This window comes from Alosa pseudoharengus, unplaced genomic scaffold, assembly GCF_046254945.1.
Source record: "Alosa pseudoharengus isolate Yale_2024_CS ecotype anadromous, Long Island Sound unplaced genomic scaffold, YU_APseudo_1.1 YU_APseudo_1.1_scf_14, whole genome shotgun sequence".
In the NCBI taxonomy this organism is placed as follows: Eukaryota; Metazoa; Chordata; class Actinopteri; order Clupeiformes; family Clupeidae; genus Alosa; species Alosa pseudoharengus.
Genome location: NW_027468609.1, coordinates 11,060,158 through 11,080,608, shown reverse-complemented (window position 1 = coordinate 11,080,608; position 20,451 = coordinate 11,060,158). Strand labels below are relative to the sequence as shown.

Here is a 20,451-nt window from a genome sequence, read left to right as displayed (position 1 = left end):
GTATCACACTTTGTTTGAAGACATATTAATGAGTGTATCAATGATTTTGAATGTGTGTTTGAAGATAATTAATTTTCTAAAAGTTGAAAGGCCAAAAGTGCCTGTAGTTGGAGAATCACCCATTGTGTGCAGTATTGACCTGTGACTATGGAGAGCATAGGCTGAACTTTTGCGTGACACATAAACTTTTATTTTATTTAATTATATTTTATTTGTTTTAATAATGTTGTTGTGCCACTTCATGTTGATTAAATTATTTTATTTGCATTTTTTCTCAAATCCATATTTGATCAGCCTTTAATATTCTAGACCTTAAGGCTATTATTGTAATTCAAATATGTTTTTCCTTTTACATAGGCTATTTTTTAGATATAATGATTTATTTCTTCATTCGACCATATTTATTTCTTCATTCGACCACATAATCAAGCCCATTCAAAGGAGGGCCTAATTGGACTTGGTGCGCTGCTTTAAATGGCAACTGTTATTGAAAAGAGGTTGTTGTTACATAGCATGCCTTTTCCTCAAATGAAGACAGACATCAGAACAGTAAGGAGAAAAAGTGAAGGCCGGCTATTGGCAGAACTACACGGCATGCGCATACAGAAGTAGTGTTCTAGCTTCTTCTATTTGCTCTAATCAGCCTGTGCATGGGTGAATGCATTAGACCAGGTTTACATTGGCCTTGAGTGTGAATTCCCCTTGAACGAACCTCACAAAATAAAGATGAAAAAAGTGAGAGAGATCGTCCTCATATAGCTGCGTAGTCCTCTACAGGTATGAGTCTTTTCACAGGTTCTGCCAAAGAACAAAGACTGAGTTGTTTGTATTAGCAATGCAGCTTGTAATTCAGTGTGAGCTTTGAAGACTATGGAATGAAACTCAACATATTCAAGGCGAGGGGAGCCAATCATTGCAGTATGTCATATGCAATCAATGGCTTTCTTCAAATATTATTTTGCATAGTCGTTAAATTGTTGCAGAGAGAGAGAGAGAACGATGCAGAGAAGGATAAATAGCCTATTGTGATTCTCCTGTGTAGTGCATTGACTTTTAGATCAATCATGTAGAAAGAGAGAAAATAGAGTGTGTGTGTGTGTGTGTGTAAGAGAGAGAGGGAGAGAGAGAGAGAGAGAATGCATGTGTGTGTGTGTTGTGAGTGTGTGTGGGGGGGGCAGTCAAAGGTATGACAAATATATGTTTCACATATACTGTGAAAATAGCTAAATAGACCTCAGAATTAGGTCTGTTTGTGTGAAACATATGTGTTCAGCTGCCCTCCATCCAGCTTTGCTTTTGAAACTGAAATTGAATTATGCCTAAAGGTCACATCCAACACAGAATATAATAATGATGATGCAAGTAACACATTTTAATCAAGATTAATTTAATCTCTGTTATGATTTCTGTTATTTGGTGCAACTTGTTATATGCAGGTATTCATTGTTTAAGTTGTTGTTAAGCTTCGAGATTTTCTATATGATTTTAAAGTAGACTTGTCCATTAAACTACCTACCCTAAACGTACATTTGTTACAAGCATACAGTGTATGTGATAGCAGAATAAATTTGAGGTTGTGGTTCTTGTTGAATGTACACCAACTTCGCCGCTAGGTGGCGGTAAAAGATTTCTCCTGCTTTTCAGTCTTCCAGGTTCTCTGGGACTGTTCGTCATTCCGGATATGACGATTGTTATTTCACCATGAGTTGTTGTGCTAGTTAACGTTTGGTACGATTTGCGCTTGGCAGGTTATTAAACTTGTATATTAAATAGAGAAAGACCATTTTACCATTTATCAGAATAACAAACACGCGGAACGACTGCAAAAACAGTCACCCTTAACAGATATAATTAAGTTCAACTGTAGCGTAGTGTTCGCATAATAAGTGGGACAATGCAAGGAAGCCTTGAGAGGGCATACAAGTCCGACTCGCTAATTACAACTCTCGCAGTCAGAAAACCCACAGAGGAAGTAAAGAAAAGCAAAAGGAAGGTTCTTGATGAAGAGGAGTACATTGAGGTAACGATAATGATTAGTACGAGGCGTTTTTTCGACGAGCTGCTAGCTGTGATAGGATAATATGTCGTTAGCTAGATAACGTTAGCTAACTTCGACAGTCAATGTTAATTTAATTTCACTAACTTAAACGTTAGTTTGATTGTTGTAGAGGATTATTTTGGCAAGTGTGCGATTGAGGTATATTGGTAAAGTTGGATTATTTAACACTGTTCAGAGATCAGACCTATGATCTTCGTGAATTGTCTTGGGACTATGCTAAGGGAGGTTACGCAAGCAGCGTAAACTAAACGCAAGTGCTCAGTACTCTGACTCTAACATTAGGCTCTTTCGCTTGATGTAGAATCAGGTTGATATTCTGGATTGTTACACTGCTTCAGTCAAACGTAGCTTACTATCTGTCTTTGGACTTAACAGGAATAGAGTTCATTTGATCTTTATTTCTGACTCACAGGGTTTAGAGAAGATCATTCAGAGAGACTTCTTCCCAGATGTCACTAAGCTGCAGGCTCAGAAAGACTACCTGCAGGCTGAGGAAAATGGGGACTTGGAGAAGATGCGAGAAATCGCCATTAAATTCGGATCAGCTTCGAACAGGTCTACTCCCCGTGTCAATATGCCATGTAAGTGTTGTTGTTCAATTTTTAAATGATCATTTTAAGTTTTAATCCTCTGTGTACACCAATGAGCAAGAGATAAAAGAAAACGCATACACCACAGGGTTCGATTTATTTCCTGGTTAGAAGAATGCTTGAACACTTCCACATCAGCTGTGTAAAGCTGACCTTGTCTCATTCAGTGCCGCTTGATGAGTTCTGCGGGTGTGGGTCAGATCTTTCATTTTTCAGTGTTGGTTGATGAGTATGGCTTGTTTCAGATGTGACGCCGAATTCATTTGAGACTCCTGAGGGCCGGCCTGCCTCTCCCTCGTCCTCTCATGGCAAACCCCGGTCTGGAATGAAAGGAACAGAATATGGTAAGATATGACTACAGCAGATAAGGATGTTATATAGCAAACTATAGCCCAGATAAGGATGCTGCATAGCAAACTATAGCTCAGATGAGGATGCTGCATAGCAAACTATAGCTCAGATAAGTATGCTGCATAGCAAACTATAGCTCAGATGAGGATGCTGCACAGCAAACTATAGCTCAGATGAGGATGCTGCATAGCAAACTATAGCTCAGATGAGGATGCTGAATAGCAAACTATAGCTTAGATAAGGATGCTAATAGATGAGGATGCTGCATAGCAAACTATAGCTTAGATAAGGATGCTAACAGATGAGGATGCTGCATAGCAAACTATAGCTTAGATAAGGATGCTAACAGATAAGGATGCTGCATAGCAAACTATAGCTTAGATAAGGATGCTAACAGATGAGGATGCTGCATAGCAAGCTATAGCTCAGGTGTTTATTACACCACTGGCATCTTTACAGGAGGGAAGGATGGTGAAAAGGAGGAGGAGAAGGAGCTCCCATGTCTGGATAGGTTCCTGGCGAAGAACACCAGTGAGGACAATGCCTCCTTCGAGCAGATTATGGAGCTGGCAGACGACAAGGAGAAGCTGAGGCACTCATGGCTGTATGAGGCCGAGGAAGAGTTCAGACAGGTGAGGCATGCATGGCTCTATGAGCCCCAGGAAGAGTAACCGGAGGGTTGCCGGTTCGAACTCCGACCTAGGCACGGCTGAAGTGCCCTTGAGCAAGGCACCTAACCCCTCACTGCTCCCTAAGCGCCGCTGTTGTTGCAGGCAGCTCACTGCGCCGGGATTAGTGTGTGCTTCACCTCACTGTGTGTTCACTGTGTGCTGAGTGTGTTTCACTAATTCACGGATTGGGATAAATGCAGAGACCAAATTTCCCTCATGGGATCAAAAGAGTATATATACTTATACTTATACTTAGGGATGCACGATATATCGGCGGCCGATATATTATTAGCCGATAAGTGAAAAAATGAAAATATTATTATCAGTCCGATAACAGAATTCTGGCCGATAATTTGCACCGATATTTTTTTACCGTCTGGCTACACTGAGCTATACTTGAGCTTGATTGGCTATACTTTTTCCTCAATATAATGGTCAGCGGTGTGAATGTATTTCACCACTCTAACAAAATCTATGGATATGCGTTCATTTGGGAATCTGTCCATCTCAAAATCCTCTCGTGAATGATCCGCCATTTAACCTTAACAGAGCGGAGCTCAGTCCTATCTAGAGCCGTCTAGGCCTACTTATGTACATGACGAGTACATAAGTAGGCCTAGTTCTAAGTGTTTTAGTATTATATTTGCATTACTTTAGCTTGGGTTTTGTATTATTACCTAGAAATATGCTAACCATTCGTGCTTCAGTTCCAGACAGGTCATCATAATAAGTTATTAAAACATTCGGGGCTAACGCCTTTAATTTCTGCTGCAGCAGGTTGTGCGCAACAGAGTAGACGGACATAAGATACAGTCTGAGGAGTTGCAGCTTTATTCAGTTATCCGCAGTTGAAACTAAACCTAAGTTTCCCTCACAAACTCTGATTTGGTCGCTATACTGTAGTTTATTCCAAGCTGAGCCGTTTATGAGCGTTTAGTCCTAAATGAAAACGATTCAAACTCTCTAGCCACTCACTCGCAATTCACTGACGTCAGGTTCACTTAAAGGAGCCACACATACTGTAGGGCTAGGCTACGGTTATGTTGTTGACTGCCATACTATTGAGGACTATTATGAGTTCTGTCCATCATTTGGTGGTAGGTAAAATTACTGCAATAAAATTATGAATTAATTATTAAATGCTTAGTATTAAATGCTTTCCCCAAATAACTTTTCACAATTTTTTTTTCAAGAGTAATATTATCGGTTATCGTATCCGTATCGGCCACAACAAACCAATAAATATCGGTTATCGTTATCGGCCCTAAAATTCCATATCGGTGCATCTCTACTTATACTTACTTATACTAGGAAGAGTCCAGACAGGTACTCAGTCCACACTCCATACTATATCAGGCACTCTTCATTACAGTGACTGCACGTGTTGTTGTATCATTGTTAGTATACGCATATATTTTGTCATACTGTTAATTATGCAGGCAGATATAGGCCTACATCAGGCTTCATAGCACCACATACTGTATCTAGATGTTATACCACATATCATGCCATGGCTTATCATACCACACCATTCTGTGCTCCATATCAGTTATGTCATGTCATCGCACTAAATACCAGCACCAGATACTCACTCCATACCAACCAATATGGTAGTTAGCTACTTACACACCAATGAATATAGAACTGACAGGTTTGTGTGCGAGTTCTGAGTTCTATAGACCAGTGAATTTGGTTTCAGAACCAGCCTTCATCTGTATGGTTCCTCTCCCCCAAAGCGCCACGAGGAGAACCTGGCCCTGCCGTCCTCAGAGAAGCAGGCCCTCGAGTGCACCAAGGCTGGGGTGGAGACGTGGGAGTACAAAGCCAAAAACGCCCTCATGTATTATCCTGAAGGTAAGGACTAAGGAGATCTGGGCTTCAATTTCTCAGGCCGGAATTCAGGTGTGGACTAGGCCGTTTAAGACATGATATTGGCAGGAATTCAGGTGTGGACTAGGCCGTTTAAGACGGAAAAATGGATGATTATATAATGGCGTTAAATATTTCTGATTACTTCAGGCAGACATTTTGTCTCTCTTTGTTCATGGAAAAAGAAAAAAAAAGCCATTGGCCCTGTATGAAAGGAAGTCTTTTGACCTCTGTCTTTTGACCTCTGTCGTTTGACCTCTCTGATGGCTTGAAGGAGTGAAAGATGACGACGCTATATTTAAGAGGCCTCGTGAGGTCATCCACAAGAACACGCGCTTTCTGGGAGACCCCTTCAGCAAAGCCCTGAACAAGACTCAGATCAAGGAGGCCGCCGCTCTGAATGCACAGGTACTTCAGTGACCCAACCCATCGTCTGCTAAACCAAGACATGGAAATGTGGCGGTGGTAGCTTAGTGGTTAAAGAGCTGGGCTAGCATGCAGTAGTCTGAAAAGTTGTGGGTTCAATTCCCGGCTTCCACTGTTGTGCCCTTGAGGCACTTAACCCTGAGTTGCTCTGGGGCCAATGGTCCTTCAATATAATTGTCATGTAAGTTGCTTTGGATAGAATGCTAAATGAATAAATCATATTCCATATTCCAAAGTCATATTCCTCTCTGTGTTTTCCCCAGTATAAACAAGGCAAGGTGGGCCCTGACGGGAAGGACCTGCTTCCACATGAGTCCCCTAAAGTGAATGGCTATGGCTATATTGGAGCTCCATCACCTGCACCTGGTAAGTATGATGAACTGAATGACCCTCCAGTCCAGTCTTCCTCTACACCTCAACACTACATTACACTGCAACACTGATCCTTATGAGTAAAATGGTGTGTTGCAATGCAATGTTTTGTGAAACTTGCCATTTGTCGGTGTCATTTGACCAGTGACATACCAGTGTAGACAAACCCTTGTGATGCATGTTGCCATGACTACTTCTGACCTCTGTCTGTTTCCCTAAGGTGTGGCCGACTCGCCCCTAATGACCTGGGGAGAGATCGAGAGCACCCCGTTCCGCCTGGAAGGTGCTGAGTCTCCATACGTAGAGAGAAATAATCACGGCCCTTCTTTTAAGGTCAGTCAGTGGTCAAAAGTTAACAATGCTTTTGTCTTCGAGGAGCTAATCAGATCATGTTTCATTATGTCCAAACAGTTTAATTCTAATCAGCATGCATCAATATATACACAGGTCTGGAAATGAAGAGACCACTGCAAATTTGAATATAAGGTTAACTCATTCGAAAGTCACTCAGCAAAAATGTGCAGTGGTCTCTTAACATTTTCCAGAGCTGTATACAGCTAGGAACAAAACTATTCATACCCCTGGCAAATATTGATTTAATGTTGATTTCTCTTGACCAATATGTTTGTTCTGACTGACAATGACACTGCCACATGGCTAAAGTTTGTAAGACGATGTGGTAGAAACATGGAATCAAAAAAAGAAGCGTTAGGGGTGTGAATCTCTCATGTAAAAGACGATACGATTCACATCTAGATACATGGGCACGATTCGATACAAGAAAAGATACATGTTCATAAAAAACGATTCAGTACGATTCGATGCGATTCGATGCAGTTCGATGCAGTTGAAGAATGGAAAGCATTCTGAAAGATTTTTTATCATTTGCTTAAGGTGCAAATTAATTTTATATTATAAATTATCATGGTCATGTCAATTAGGCAAAAACAAATGTGTGAATATGATTATCTAAACTGAGGTTTGTATCATATATTGTATTGAAATGAAAAAAGAATAGTCTACATTTCAGCCAAACAAAGCAGCCAGAAACAACATAAAAATACATTTTTATAGACTTTATAGATTTTATAGAGTTATATCTGATTGTTTTCAAGGAGCTGTAGCCTATTGTTGAGGTAAGACAATACCGAAATAAAATAAAACGGTGCTTAAGACAATCTTGGCCTTTTCTCATAGCTAGAACAACATAGGCCTACATATCAATGAACTGGGCCTATTTTGTTCCAAGTCTGAGTGAATATGAACAAAATAATAATAATTTGTACATCGTTTTAGCAGCAAGGGCCAAATTATTCTTTAACATTAAGGAAATCCCTTCATCAAACGTAAGGCTACTCTACAGACTATCGTTGCCGTTTAGGAATGCTATAGTAAGTGTTTAATTTCGCGCTGGATTTTGACAAACAAAAGAGTAAAATCTGTCAAACAACGACAGAGTGCGAGTTGTATCGTGCTTAAGTTGCAGTAGATGTATGGGTAATGAAGTCCTTTGTCTACTTTGGGCAATGAGTATAGCCCAAAACGAACTTCATTACCCACAAATCCGTGCCACGTGTAGTTTCAAAACAGGAAGTGGGATGAACGCGCTGCTTGCAACGTAAATCAGAGTCTGAGCGAGCAGAAAAGGTTATGAACCGATTTGTAACAAGTAAATCGATATAACGACCGGTTCATTTCGGTTTTATTCCGATACAGGGCTTCACATATCGATGTAGCCGTATCTTACACGTTAAAAACGGATACCGATACGTATCGGTTAATCTTTACACCCCTAGTTCTCATCTTTTAACATTTTTATGAAAAATGGCATTTTCAAAATTATTCATGCCCTTTTTAAATAATCAGTGATAACATCTTTATTTGCATTTACAGCTCTCAAGATGGTTCTTATAATACCTACCAAACCTCTCCATGTCTCCACAATGATTCTAGACCACACCTTTTTAACAGCAATCTAGGAACGATTATTTGACATCACTCTGGCCTTGTGCTCACTCTTTTGACGGATTGAGGTCTGGAGTCTGGCTGGGCCAGTCTAAAATGTTGATATTGTTCTCGTTTAACCATTTCTTGCCTTGTTTGGCTGTATGTTTTGGATCATTGTGTGGTTTAATGGTCGGTGTGCCGAGAGACCTGGCCCAATAGGCGGCATTGGACCATTAAAACACACAATGATCCCAAACATACAGCCAAACAAGACAGGAAATGGTTAACAGAGAACATTGTCAACATTTTAGAGTGGCAAGCCAGAGTCCAGACCTTAATCTGTCAAAAAAGTGTGCACAAGGCCAGAGTAATGGCAAAAAATCGTTACTGCCTTAAAACCCAGATTGCTGCTGAAAAGGTGTGGTCTAGAATCATTGTGGAGACATGGAGAGGCTTGGTAGGTATTATAAGAACCATTTTGAGAGCTGTGAATGCAAATAAAGATGTTTTCATTGATTATTTAAAAAGGGTATGAATAATTTTGGAAATTAAATTTTTCATAAAAATGTTAAAAGATGAGAACGCTTCTTTTTTTGATTCCATGTTTCTATCACATTGTCTTACAACCTTTAGCCATGTGGCAGTGTCATTTTCAGTCATAACAAACATATTGGTCAAGAGAAAATTTACATTAAATCAATATTTGCCAGGGATATGAATAGTTTTGTTCCTAACTGTATATATGGTGTGGGTTACAGATCCAGTCTAATCTGTGATACTTTGCAAAGCTCACTGCCTGCACTGCAGGACTCAGGTCAGTTTGTTAACCAATCTCTCTCTGACTTGCAGATCCCTGAACCTGGGAGAAGAGAGCGGCTTGGTTTGAAAATGGCCAACGAGGCTGCGGCCAAAAACAGAGCCAAGAAGCAGGAGGCGCTGCGCAAAGTCACCGAAAACCTAGCTAGGTGAGGGGAACACACCCTGGTGCACGCGTTCACCTACTCAACCCCCACCACACACACACACACACACACACACACACACACACACACAGCATGTACAGTTGGTACAGTAGCAAATGGTTAAAAAGTGGGATGGTTGTATGGCTGGGCGAGGCTGAATATGCAACTGAGAGGAACGTTTGTGAAGCCTGTGCTGCAACAATATGCTTCTAGAATCAAAACTAAAATCAGTGGAACTGGTTGTGCTAGTGCTCTGTGGACAGTCCTCTGTCTTTGCACAAGATTTGAGCCATGTGACTGTTCCCCTTGTGTTTTGTGTCTCCTCTGTAGCCCCAGCCTCACGGATGTGCCTGTTCTCACTTCTCTGATTGTGTTGCCTCCTTACAGCCTCACGCCCAAGGGCTTGACGCCAGCTGCTCTGTCACCTGCTCTCCAGAGGATGGTCAACCGCTCGTCCAGCAAGTACACAGACAAAGCCCTGCGTGCCAGCTACACGCCCTCCCCCTCGCACCGGGTGCCCACGCCACAGGGGCCGCTCACGCCACACGGCACACCCACGCCCAGCAAGGCTGGGACCCCGGCATCACAAGATCCCGCGTCCATCACCGACGACCTCCTGCAGCTTCCCAAGAGGAGGAAGGCCGCTGACTTCTTCTAATGAGCGGAGTGTGTGTGTGTGTGTGTCTGTGTGTGTGTGTGTCTGTGTGTGTCTGTGTCTATTTCTGGCCTGGGAGGACTACAGCCAGATCTGGACTCAAAAGCGGTCAGTCTAAAATATACCCTAATAGGGAAATTATGCCCATATTTGACCTTAACAAAAAGGTGATTCCACGGAGTGCAGCAAAGTTTTGAACAGAACTGTTTGAATGAGGAGGCTCTGCTAAGAACCGCATTCTTAAAACAGAATTGCTTGAGTAAACAGACTCAAACAATTTCATCCTTTTGAACTTTGTAAGGATACTTGTCTGGCTTACTAAGTGGAAAGTGATATGCATATGACTATGTGCATATTCTTTTGTACATGGATAATGTTAGAGGATATTCACAACAAATGTCACACTGAAAAAAGAGAATTTTGTATAGTGCGTACAGAGGTATTTAAATATCGTTATATTTTGTAGCTTTTAATTTCAAAACGACTTTGTGTTACGATTCATGATGTCATTGTTGACAAGAACCTGTTTTCTACTGCGAGTTAAAATGGTTGTCTTACAGTCACTGTAAATGACGCCCTTACAATAGAATGACCAATTATTCATTAAATGGTTGAATGTCACTAATGGTGTGTGTTTTGATTGAGTAAAGTTTCTAGTGTGTCTACCATCAAGTCACAGAGGCTGGGTCTCTGGATGAGGAGCCTCCAGCCAGGTCCTCTTTGCCAGGGTCCAGAGGGACATCTGCGTCCACTTTTGCGTGTTTCTTGTCGTCTTTGCTGCTGGAGGCTGCTTTAGACGTGGACGGCTCGTCATGGTGTCTGCGGTTGACTTCCCCTGTCTTTCCTTGCAGCCACTGATGGTCAAGGATGGAGCCAATGTCAAGTCGTCTCTTGACATCTGGGTGGAGCATCTTGTAGATGATGTCTTTGCATTCTCCTGGGACTTGTTTGGAGTGAGGGAAGTCCACTCGATGCTCCTTCTGTATCCGGAGCATTCTTTTGATATTTGAGTCATCATAAGGCATAGCTCCGCACATCATAACAAACAAAATCACGCCCATGCTCCACACGTCATACATTTTGGGGTTGTACGGTATGCCCTGCAAAACCTCAGGTGCTGCATAAGCGGCAGAGCCACAGAACGTTTTGCTCAGTTCCATTTTGCCGGTGTCATCATAAATAATCCGTCGCGTGAATCCAAAGTCTGACACTTTCAAATTGAAGTCTTTGTCCAGGAGTAGATTCTCGCACTTCAAATCCCGATGGACGATGTCTTGGGCGTGAATGAATTTAATTGCCACCGACAACTGCCGAAAAAGTTTTCTAGCGAAATCTTCTGCCAATGCGCCCCGGCTTTTGACGTACTCCAGTAGATCACCTCGTACGCCGAGCTCCATGACGATGAATACTTTTCCATCTGACGTTTCGAAAATTTTGAAGATTTTCACGACATTTGGATGGCACAAACTTGCTTGGATTTCCAGTTCTCGTGGCAAGAATTTTTCCAAAAAATCAGCGGCTGCCTTTTTTCTATTAATAATTTTGACCGCTACGTTTGATTTTAGGCTTTCAGAATAGGCGGACTTGACTTTCCCATATGATCCGTCCCCTAACGTATTTCCTAATATGTAGCCGCACTTCTTCAGAACCAAAGACTCATCCATTATAGAGCCCCTGCGTTGATACTGGATCGATTCTGTCAGCCAGCCATTATGCGCACTCTATTAGCAGACAACATTTGTTGTTGGTGGTATAGTTACATGTTTGTAACTACTTTCATTAATTCTTTCACAAATCAAGTTGTAATATGACGTCGAAAGCAGGGTAAATTACTCCGCTCGACGTCATAATAAATGAATTCTTAGCGTCATAAATCGTAGTCAACAATTAGATTTAGAATAATATTGCAGGCTGTAACGGTGTCTTTGTTTTCAAAAACGGAAAATAGATATAGATCGGAAGATGAACTGTGTGTTCTCCAGAGGCGGACAGTAACGGAGTAGGCCTACATTTACTTGAGTACAGTTTTGAGGGATCTGTAGCCTACTTTACTCGAGTATCATTTTTGGGGAGTAGGCCTACATGACTTTACTCAAGTAGGCTACATTTGAGAGGCAAATATTATACTCTTTACTCCACTACATTTCTATCCATAACCGTGAGTACCCGTTACTTCTAAAAAAAGGAAAAAGAAAAATCATGGAAACCCTGAATTTGTTGTTTTCCTCTCAAACGTGATTGGATTGTGCAGGCGCCACTGATTGGGACAGCCTATCAGCAATCACCTTCAGCTTTCCGCCAAAGTCAACTCCATGGTTAGATTTGGATAAGAGACGAAACCATGGACGGAACAATGGATGAAGACGCAGCAGGTCCATCCCGGGAATGTGCCAACCTGTGGCCCCACCTCGCCAGACTATTTCAATTTTCTGAACAAGTTAATGATAGTTTTCGCTTCAAGTGTTTCCATTACAAAATAGTATTTTGTATTTTAAATACTGCCCATCTGGCAACATGGTAAAAAGATGGAAATGACTTAATTTTACTTTCAATTCCTTTTACATTCTCCAAGGTATTAACATTACATTGTTTCATAACTCCATGTAGGATGTTTATGTACATAAATGTAAGCACTGTGACAGTAGTAATGCAATATTTAGAAAATGTACTCTTGATACTCAAGTACTTTTAAAAACAAGTACTTTAGTACTTTTACTTAAGTAGACATCTGACTGTTGTACTTTTACTTGTACTTGAGTAAAATTTAGCAAAGGGTATCTGTACTTTTACTCAAGTAATGAAGCTGTGTACTCTGTCCGCCTCTGGTTTTGTCAGTGATATATGAACAGTTTAATCTATAGGCTACACGTGGGTCTCTTGTGGGTTTTAATTCGCTTTACTGTATAGGCCTAGGTCTGTTTTTCCAAACAAGCCATTTAGTATTGGCATTAATGTCATACACTAGTAGTCCCATAGACATATAAGAAACTGCTATTCAGTCAATGTGTAGGCCTAGTGACTATTTGACTAGTCAAAAATATTAAACCCTTTTTAAGTTGACCCATGTCATGTGTGAAAGAATTTTTAGCTTAAAGATGTATAAATACTGAGAGTCTGAAATAAGGTTTGTCTTTCTCGTTAGTAGTTTATTAATCTCTGCGCAGAGAGGTCTCATAAGCATCAGGCTAACAGGAGAGACAAAGTCTGTGCACCCAAGAGACCAACAGTTGTTTTCTCACACACACATTTATACCTCGCACAGTATCATAATCTCATTGTATCATTGTATCATTACACCCTCTCTGCACACACATGACTTGGTCAATACAATGGGTTATTTAAGAATCAAGGACATTAAGAACGTTTCTAACGTCATACAACACATGGTTTGCCATCGGACCATTAGTTATTGAAACAGAAGTATCAAATAATAAGAACTTTAAGAACTAGATTAGTGTCAAACAGAAAGAGTGAATTCACACTGCATTAGAAGTAGCCTATCAATTATACGGAACATCACAAGCAAGCTAGGCTAAACACAGAAGAGACCATTTTCCCCTCACATTCCCCCCTTTTTATTATTTGTATAACCATCACATCAGAAACAATCCGTCTACACATAAGCTTTAGGCTTGAGTCGTAAAGGGTGGTAGCCATTCTTCTTCCTCGTCATCCATCGCTAAAGCAGTATACCGAACCATTTGTAGTCCCACAGAGCGTTCAACCAGGCGCATAATCGAGGCTCTAACACAAGGTACACAACAAACCACAAACGCTAACAGAATAAACACTATCATCACAGGGGCTAAAAATCTTACAACCCAGCCTTTGAGTCCTGGGACCAAACTAGGAAGCCAATCCTCCCATCCGCCTTCTGCCGCTCTTGTAGATCGTGTGCCAGTCTTGTCACGTCCTCTAGACCTTCTTGACCTCTCAAACAGGTGCAATTCACTCCTCTACACAGAAGAGCTAATGCCGTTACAAAACAGATGAGTAACAATAGTCCTAGTTCCCACAGTTTCACACTTTTCTCTTCTCGCACAACCCTTCTTTCCAACTCAAACAGCTGTAGCCTCTCCATGGTGTCTTCAAGGGCCTCACCACCCAGATATCAGCTCTTTCTTGACTGTTGCGGGCTTGGAGTGCGGCACACCCGAGCTTTCAACATGTGGTGGATTTTGATGAATATGTGTCATGCACCCACTTGGCTCTTTCTGCTACCTTGACAGCTGTTTGAGTGGTAAGAAGCACCAGATATGGCCTGTTCCACCTTTTCGACTTCCAGTGTTTCCTTCTAAAGTCTTTGATTAGCACATAGTCCCAAGGTTTGTAATTGTGTAATGGTCCTTGTGATGGTGTTGGGAACCTTGACTTGCCTAGATATCTGAGATAAAAACAGAAGACATGCTTGCAGAATACTTGAGCATTTGATCATGACAATATCCAGTGGAAATGCTATCTTTCCCTATCTGTCCATACTCCATATTGACTGGTTATTTCAAACAAGCTGACCATTCAAATGGTCTACCATTATCAAGTGTAATGACGTCACTCGTCAGGACCAATGAGGGAACTGGGAGCATAGACAGTCGTCGACTCCGTCGTTTTCAATGGGAGGGCACTGAGTCAAATAGAACGATTTTTCAGTTGGTCCCCCCAGTACTGCGCAGACTCACACTTAACTTCGTGACGTTAGCCATCGAACTGAATCTTGTAACTCATATGATAGATACACAGAAATTCTTCTCACACTTCCTTCGCCTTCAAAGTCATCAAAGATAAACATTTATTTATGTATTATCATCCTCACCAAGTCGAGTTAATGTTGAAGCTACCATACATGATCATCTTCAAAAACAGTCATGCTAAAACAAAACAAAGTTATAGCCTTGACGCTAATCTTCTTTCCACTTTTCCGACCTACGGTCAATCCATCGAAAACCTCTGAAATGATTAGTGCCCTTTTTAAAAAAATTATGTTTACTTTTTTATTATTATTAGGTTCCCTCTGTGTAATGCTTTACCTTAACATACGGTCGTATATGCTAGGTTTTGCTTATGAGTTACCATCATAGACAGAGAGATTACGTCAAAGCTAGCTTCCCTCCAACCGAACAAGCTAAACGTTCTTCTTACGGGTAACCAACGTTACGGACGAGGTAGTGGAGTCTGTTTTGCCTTTGTAGTGTTTATGTGGATTACACAGAAGCTACAATATCGGCACAGGATATATGTTTTATGAAGTTATGGTATTTCAAAAAAATCCTACAATTAATGGACTTCTATGGGAGTTAGCAGAGAGGTGGTCCCCATAGATATATACACTAGATGTCGCCTTCTGCTTCTCAGCATGCGTCAACACCGCCGCCATCTTTGTACAGGGATCTGAAGCGCTAAACTAGTTCTCCTGTATTGTCAGCGTTACCTATTTAGCGACGTTTGGCCATCCCCAGCGATAGAAAACCTTTTTAGCGATTAGCGACAAATTTAGGAACTTCTCACAATGATGGCAGATCGGCTTCTTTGTTGTTGAAACGTAAGAAAATCACCTTTCTTATGGCTTTGTCATTTATGAATTCAGCTACATCTCGTTTGCCCATGGCACTGACCCATGATTATAAAAGTAACGACTGGCGTAGCCTATGTAGTAGCAGAGGTAAATGTTCTACAGATCTAGAGCAACTTCTGGTGAGATTACAATTTACATGAGTAAACGAGACGAGGGGTATGTGGCCTCAACCAGAGCCTGTCTAGAAGAGCCTGTTTACTTTCATTGTATCGAACCTGGTTGCAGTTTACTCATTGTTCCTCTAGGGGCCGCCGCTAGCTAGTGCAGAATGAATGGGAGTCTATGGGGCTAGACGGGTAAAATGTATCGTTATTATCGTCTTAAGCTTAGTTTTCTCTAGACTCAACCATAAATACATGCCTGTCAGTTGGAACAACCCAAAAAACTAGATAATTGCTTGAGATTTTGACGATTTATGGTGATTTTATTTTCGCTAGATCTTTGCCCAGATTGACACTAATGCATTATAGAGGAGTGGATCACTGAAGCAAGATGGCGTCTCGATTGACGCATTCGTTCCAATGAACAGCAGTAGTCAAGGCGACATCTAGTGTATATGTCTATGGGTGGTCCCTCCAGCGATTCTTCTACTTCCGGGAATTCGCCTGCCCCCTTGACTGGGAGTGGTCGAAGGAAATCGTGAAGCTGTCCGCGCGCTGTTGGAAATAACAATTGATTATAGAACCCCTGTTAACCTAATGATTCTGACCCCGCTAGATATGGAGAAGTTTCAGTCAAAGTAATATTACTATCCATAGTAGGACGATGTAGGCCTAATCACGATACTGTTACAAGAATGCCTTCTAGCTATTTAAGTAGACTCAACTTCCCCAAGAATAGTGTCCTCGGCCGACTAATTCGGGAGGCACCTTTTACTGAGTAATGATCCTAGTGTGAAAGTCGGTCAGAGGCTATAGTGCTGGCCTGGACCACTATGCTCATCTGGACAGAACATCTTACCAAAGCTACAGAGGGTTCAGGGTGTGCTAAGGTTAGCTGTCTAATTCCAGACTACTAATAAAATCAGTGACCCACCACAGTACAATACGATGGCCAGTTCTCCTGATAGCGTGCCTATACTTTCACTGATTTAGCCCCACGGCCCTAGGGGCTAGCTAATCCTAGCCGTTCCCCCTGGCACATCTTAAACTTTGAGGGATATCTAAAGAAACTCTAGAAAACTATGCGGGTCAAAGCATAACAATTTATTTGTCAGGTACAAGCTATTCATCCAATACATTATAGAAGGTACATCTAAGGGACCGTTCGTTATTTATAAACGGGGTCACCGGAGGAAAATAGGGGAGGGTCATGTCTTTTTATTCTTTGTTGAGGGGAGGGTCACCTAACTTTTTTTTGTCTAGGAGGGGGGGGTCACCCATCTTTTGTATTTAATGAAAACAGCAAAAAATCAAAGTGGCTTGTTTGATTGTTGATTTCTGTCGTCATATAACGTTCTCTTTCGTTCCATAGCTCTGTCAACATTGAACAATGAATATACGGGTTTCTCACGCAAAATACGGAAAATGTCCACATCCGTCCCCATTAACGTTGGAAGGGTTGGAGCAACAAAGTAGCCTACTTTATTCACGCCTAACAGCCTATATCCATTTGGTCAACTTTATCCAGCCCTAAAAAAGCTAACTTTGGTTTACTTGTAGGCTAGTTTACGTGTAGCCTAGCCTAACTTTAAACAGTGTGCATGCTTATAAAGCATAATTGTGCTTCATTCATCCACACATCCAGCTCCTAACGTTTTGACAAGCATTTTTATACCAATTGACCTTGTTCCTGCCCATCTTTAACTTTGCTGTCTCCATCCTTTCTGTTTTTGTTGTTTGCAAAAAAATATATAGTAGCCTAGGCCCTATTTATTGGTAACCAGCAACAAGTGCAATTTGTTAATCGCTGTCATTCTCTCTCCTGCCAACAAAAATGTGTTACGTTCCAAGTAGCAGTGCGTAATTCTGCTTCATAAAGCAGAATACAGAATACAAATACATTGGTCATATAAATAGCCAGTTTATGGTCTACAGTGTAGGCTAGAGTTGGTAAGTTATGGTAGGCCAACTTGGAGTGAATATACAGGGGGATTTCTTTGGCTCTTAGTCTGGCAGGTCCGCGCGTAGACATAGCCTACGGCCGAACACTGCAAGCGAATCGTGCTCACGACAACCACGTCGTTAACTTAAATAGGCCTACTGTAGGTTAACATCACTCTGAGTTCGCATTCAAGCAAGCAAAACGATGATTTGAATACATTCGTTTCTCTGGAAGGGCAAGGGGTAACAACAGGACAACACAGAGACAGGCCAGAATGCAGGACTAATGTTATGAGAGTATTACAGTAATATGGGATATTCTACGGGAAAATATTAAAACGGCAAGACAGCGGGGAAAAGTTAAAATGATATGCCTAAACCCAGAAAAAGTTGGCATGTTAGGTGTTTTTCGGTCCCTGTGATTATTTGTGAAATTGTGCAAACGGCTTTTCAAGTCATTTGAGAAGGGGTCAGGGGAAGGAGTGTAGCAAGCTCCCAAATTGACGCTCGTCTGAGAAATTGAGTTTTGGATAATGTTCAGCTTCGGCAGCTTTACAATGACTGAGGAAGCCTAGAGACGAGTCCATAGCAACAAGTTCATGTGTTGAATTTGTTATTACCCAGTGTGCTTTGTTTAATGGTCTCAATGTTTTATTGTTTTATTTCATGTGAATACTTACTAGAGGAGTAAATTATTTCAAGTAGGCTAATGCAGTTGCAGGAAGTGTGCATTTAGTTTCCATGCTTATTGTGTTTCCACAACAATGTTAGTGAGTAAATCTACTGAAATGGCCACCATCTTGGTGAAGTGTGATGTGTAAGATCAGAAAGCAGAGGGTGAGTTATGAACGATTGCTTAAGTCGATGTGTTTTCATAGCGCTCTATAGCATGGGCGGAATTATCGGCATTTGGCCGGGGAGGATCATGTCTTTTTAGAAATGACAGCTGGAGGGTCGTTGAAAATTTTCTTGCAGGCAGTGGAGGGTCATGCAACTTTTGATTTAAGCACTCAAAATCCCTCCGGTGACCCCGTTTATAAATAACGAACGGTCCCTAAATGAATAATGTGAAAATTACGAAAACAGGTAAAAGGAACATTTAGGTAACCATATGACGCAATCAGAGAATGAACATACCAGCTCAGAGGATGATGACTACACACCTTAGTGGTGCGGGAGATTCTGACTACAGAATGGCTCCTAGAACAACGTGTTAACCTCCCTTAAATAGGCTACCCAGTTTGTGATTGGTTACATTGATATGGATCACATGGTTGGAGGTCAGCTGATTTGGGGGTCACATGAGGAGTACTTTGATGAGACTTGAGACCATAGACCTCTGAAGTTCGCCTACAAAAAAGATCCAAAACGGCCATCTTTGTCCATATAAGGAGATCCGGTTGTTAATTGAAGCTAACTACCTATGGCAAATTGCATTGCAAGTTAGCTCTGGAGTAGCAAAAATCTAAGTGTGCCGCCTTCACTTACCGGAGATCACAGTATCCACTCAAAGGCAGAGGACAAAAGTGTGTTCAGGAAAACGTCTGCATTTCAGACTTTTTCATCCCCACGAGACTTTAACAGGTGCGATTATTCAAAATCCCTATGTTATTTTCCCATAGGAAAAATTGCCAGATACCGGATGTAAAAGATGGCAGCTTTTTTGTAGGCGAACTTCAGAGGTCTATTGTTGTAGTGAGAGTGAATCAATCAAGACATGACAAGGTATACATATGATTACATTTCCTGTCCCTATAGTTAACTGTTCCTGTGGACATGTGACAGTAGGCCCACAATAGGCCCACACTTAGTAGTTGATCAAGAGTCCATATATGATTGAGAGGATTATCATCAGCCTGGTAATTAGGATCCTTACACAAGCAATATTTAGTTTTTTCTTCACTGTGTTAATTCAATAAAATCCATCATTACATGATCAAAAGGTTTTTTCAAGTGGTTGGTGGGCTGCCAGTGGTTGAGGTCATCCTTTTTCCCTACATTATGAGTCATGCAAATCAGACATTTTTGACGGTATTCTTGGGCATATGCAGTAAAATCGTTTGTAAACCAATTTTTATTTATTATCTCAAACATCCCTCCTTTTGACGCATGGTCCAACCCATGCGTTAATTTAGCAAAATGTGTAAAGTAGTGATGTGCTTTCAAACCCCATTTGAAATGATACAGCCATTACGGCGCCAGGCGTCTCGTTCACCTTGAGAGGCAAACGTTTGCAAAGCAAGTAAGTCTTGTGGGAGAGAAGAGGTTAAAACAGGACAAGTTGCAGTCACATTGAGGGTCAGGGCAACTTTGGCCTTCGCAGCAGCATCCGCCCTCGCATTACCCAAAGACAGAGGATCAGTGCCATTAGTGTGGGAGAAGCATATCGAGAATCAGTTAGAATAGTCACAGTTTTATCCTCAGCTAATTTACAGGCTTCAGTGAGTGCAACCATTTCTGCAGCCTGGGCAGAATAGTGTTGTGGCAAAGGGCCAGATTGGAGTGTGGCATGGGTCGACACTACCGCATAACCTACTGCATTTTTGCCTGTGGCTGGATCCCTGGAAGCAGAGCCATCAACAAACAGTTCCAGTTCAGCATTTGGCAGTGGTATATCAGCAAGATCAACTCTGGGGGAGCACACATGATTAAGTTCGGCCACACAGTCATGTGGCTCACCATCATCAGCTGTGGGAAGAAGAGTAGCAGGGTTAAGAACTGTGCACATCTGCATTGTGATATTAGGCATGTCTAACAACACTGTGTGATAACGGAGATATCGTGCTGCAAAGAGGTGAGAGGTGCGTTGTTCAAGGAGTATGAGAGATACAGCTTGAGGAACCAACAGTGTGAGAGGTGAATAAGCAACAATGTCTCTAGAGGCTAGCACAGCCTTTTCAGTTGCTGCCAGCGCTCTGAGACACGAGGGCAGCCCTGC

The 20,451-nt window shown here is 41.5% G+C and overlaps 2 protein-coding genes across 2 annotated transcripts; one reads left to right on the top strand and one right to left on the bottom strand.

The window, feature by feature from the left end:
• Positions 1-1,698: 1,698 nt before the first annotated feature.
• Positions 1,699-10,523, top strand: ess2 (ess-2 spliceosome associated protein). The gene is made up of 10 exons (XM_076283848.1): positions 1,699-2,020; positions 2,472-2,640; positions 2,895-2,993; positions 3,460-3,632; positions 5,408-5,525; positions 5,815-5,948; positions 6,230-6,332; positions 6,559-6,671; positions 9,135-9,250; positions 9,635-10,523. Exons 1-10 carry the CDS (start codon positions 1,895-1,897, stop codon positions 9,903-9,905), a joined length of 1,422 nt encoding a protein of 473 aa, XP_076139963.1. The 5' UTR covers positions 1,699-1,894; the 3' UTR covers positions 9,906-10,523.
• A 47-nt stretch (positions 10,524-10,570) lies between these two features.
• LOC143123515 (testis-specific serine/threonine-protein kinase 1-like) lies at positions 10,571-11,566 on the bottom strand. The gene has a single exon (XM_076284968.1). The coding sequence runs from the start codon at positions 11,564-11,566 to the stop codon at positions 10,571-10,573; it is 996 nt and encodes a 331-aa protein (XP_076141083.1).
• Between the last annotated feature and the right edge of the window lie 8,885 nt (positions 11,567-20,451).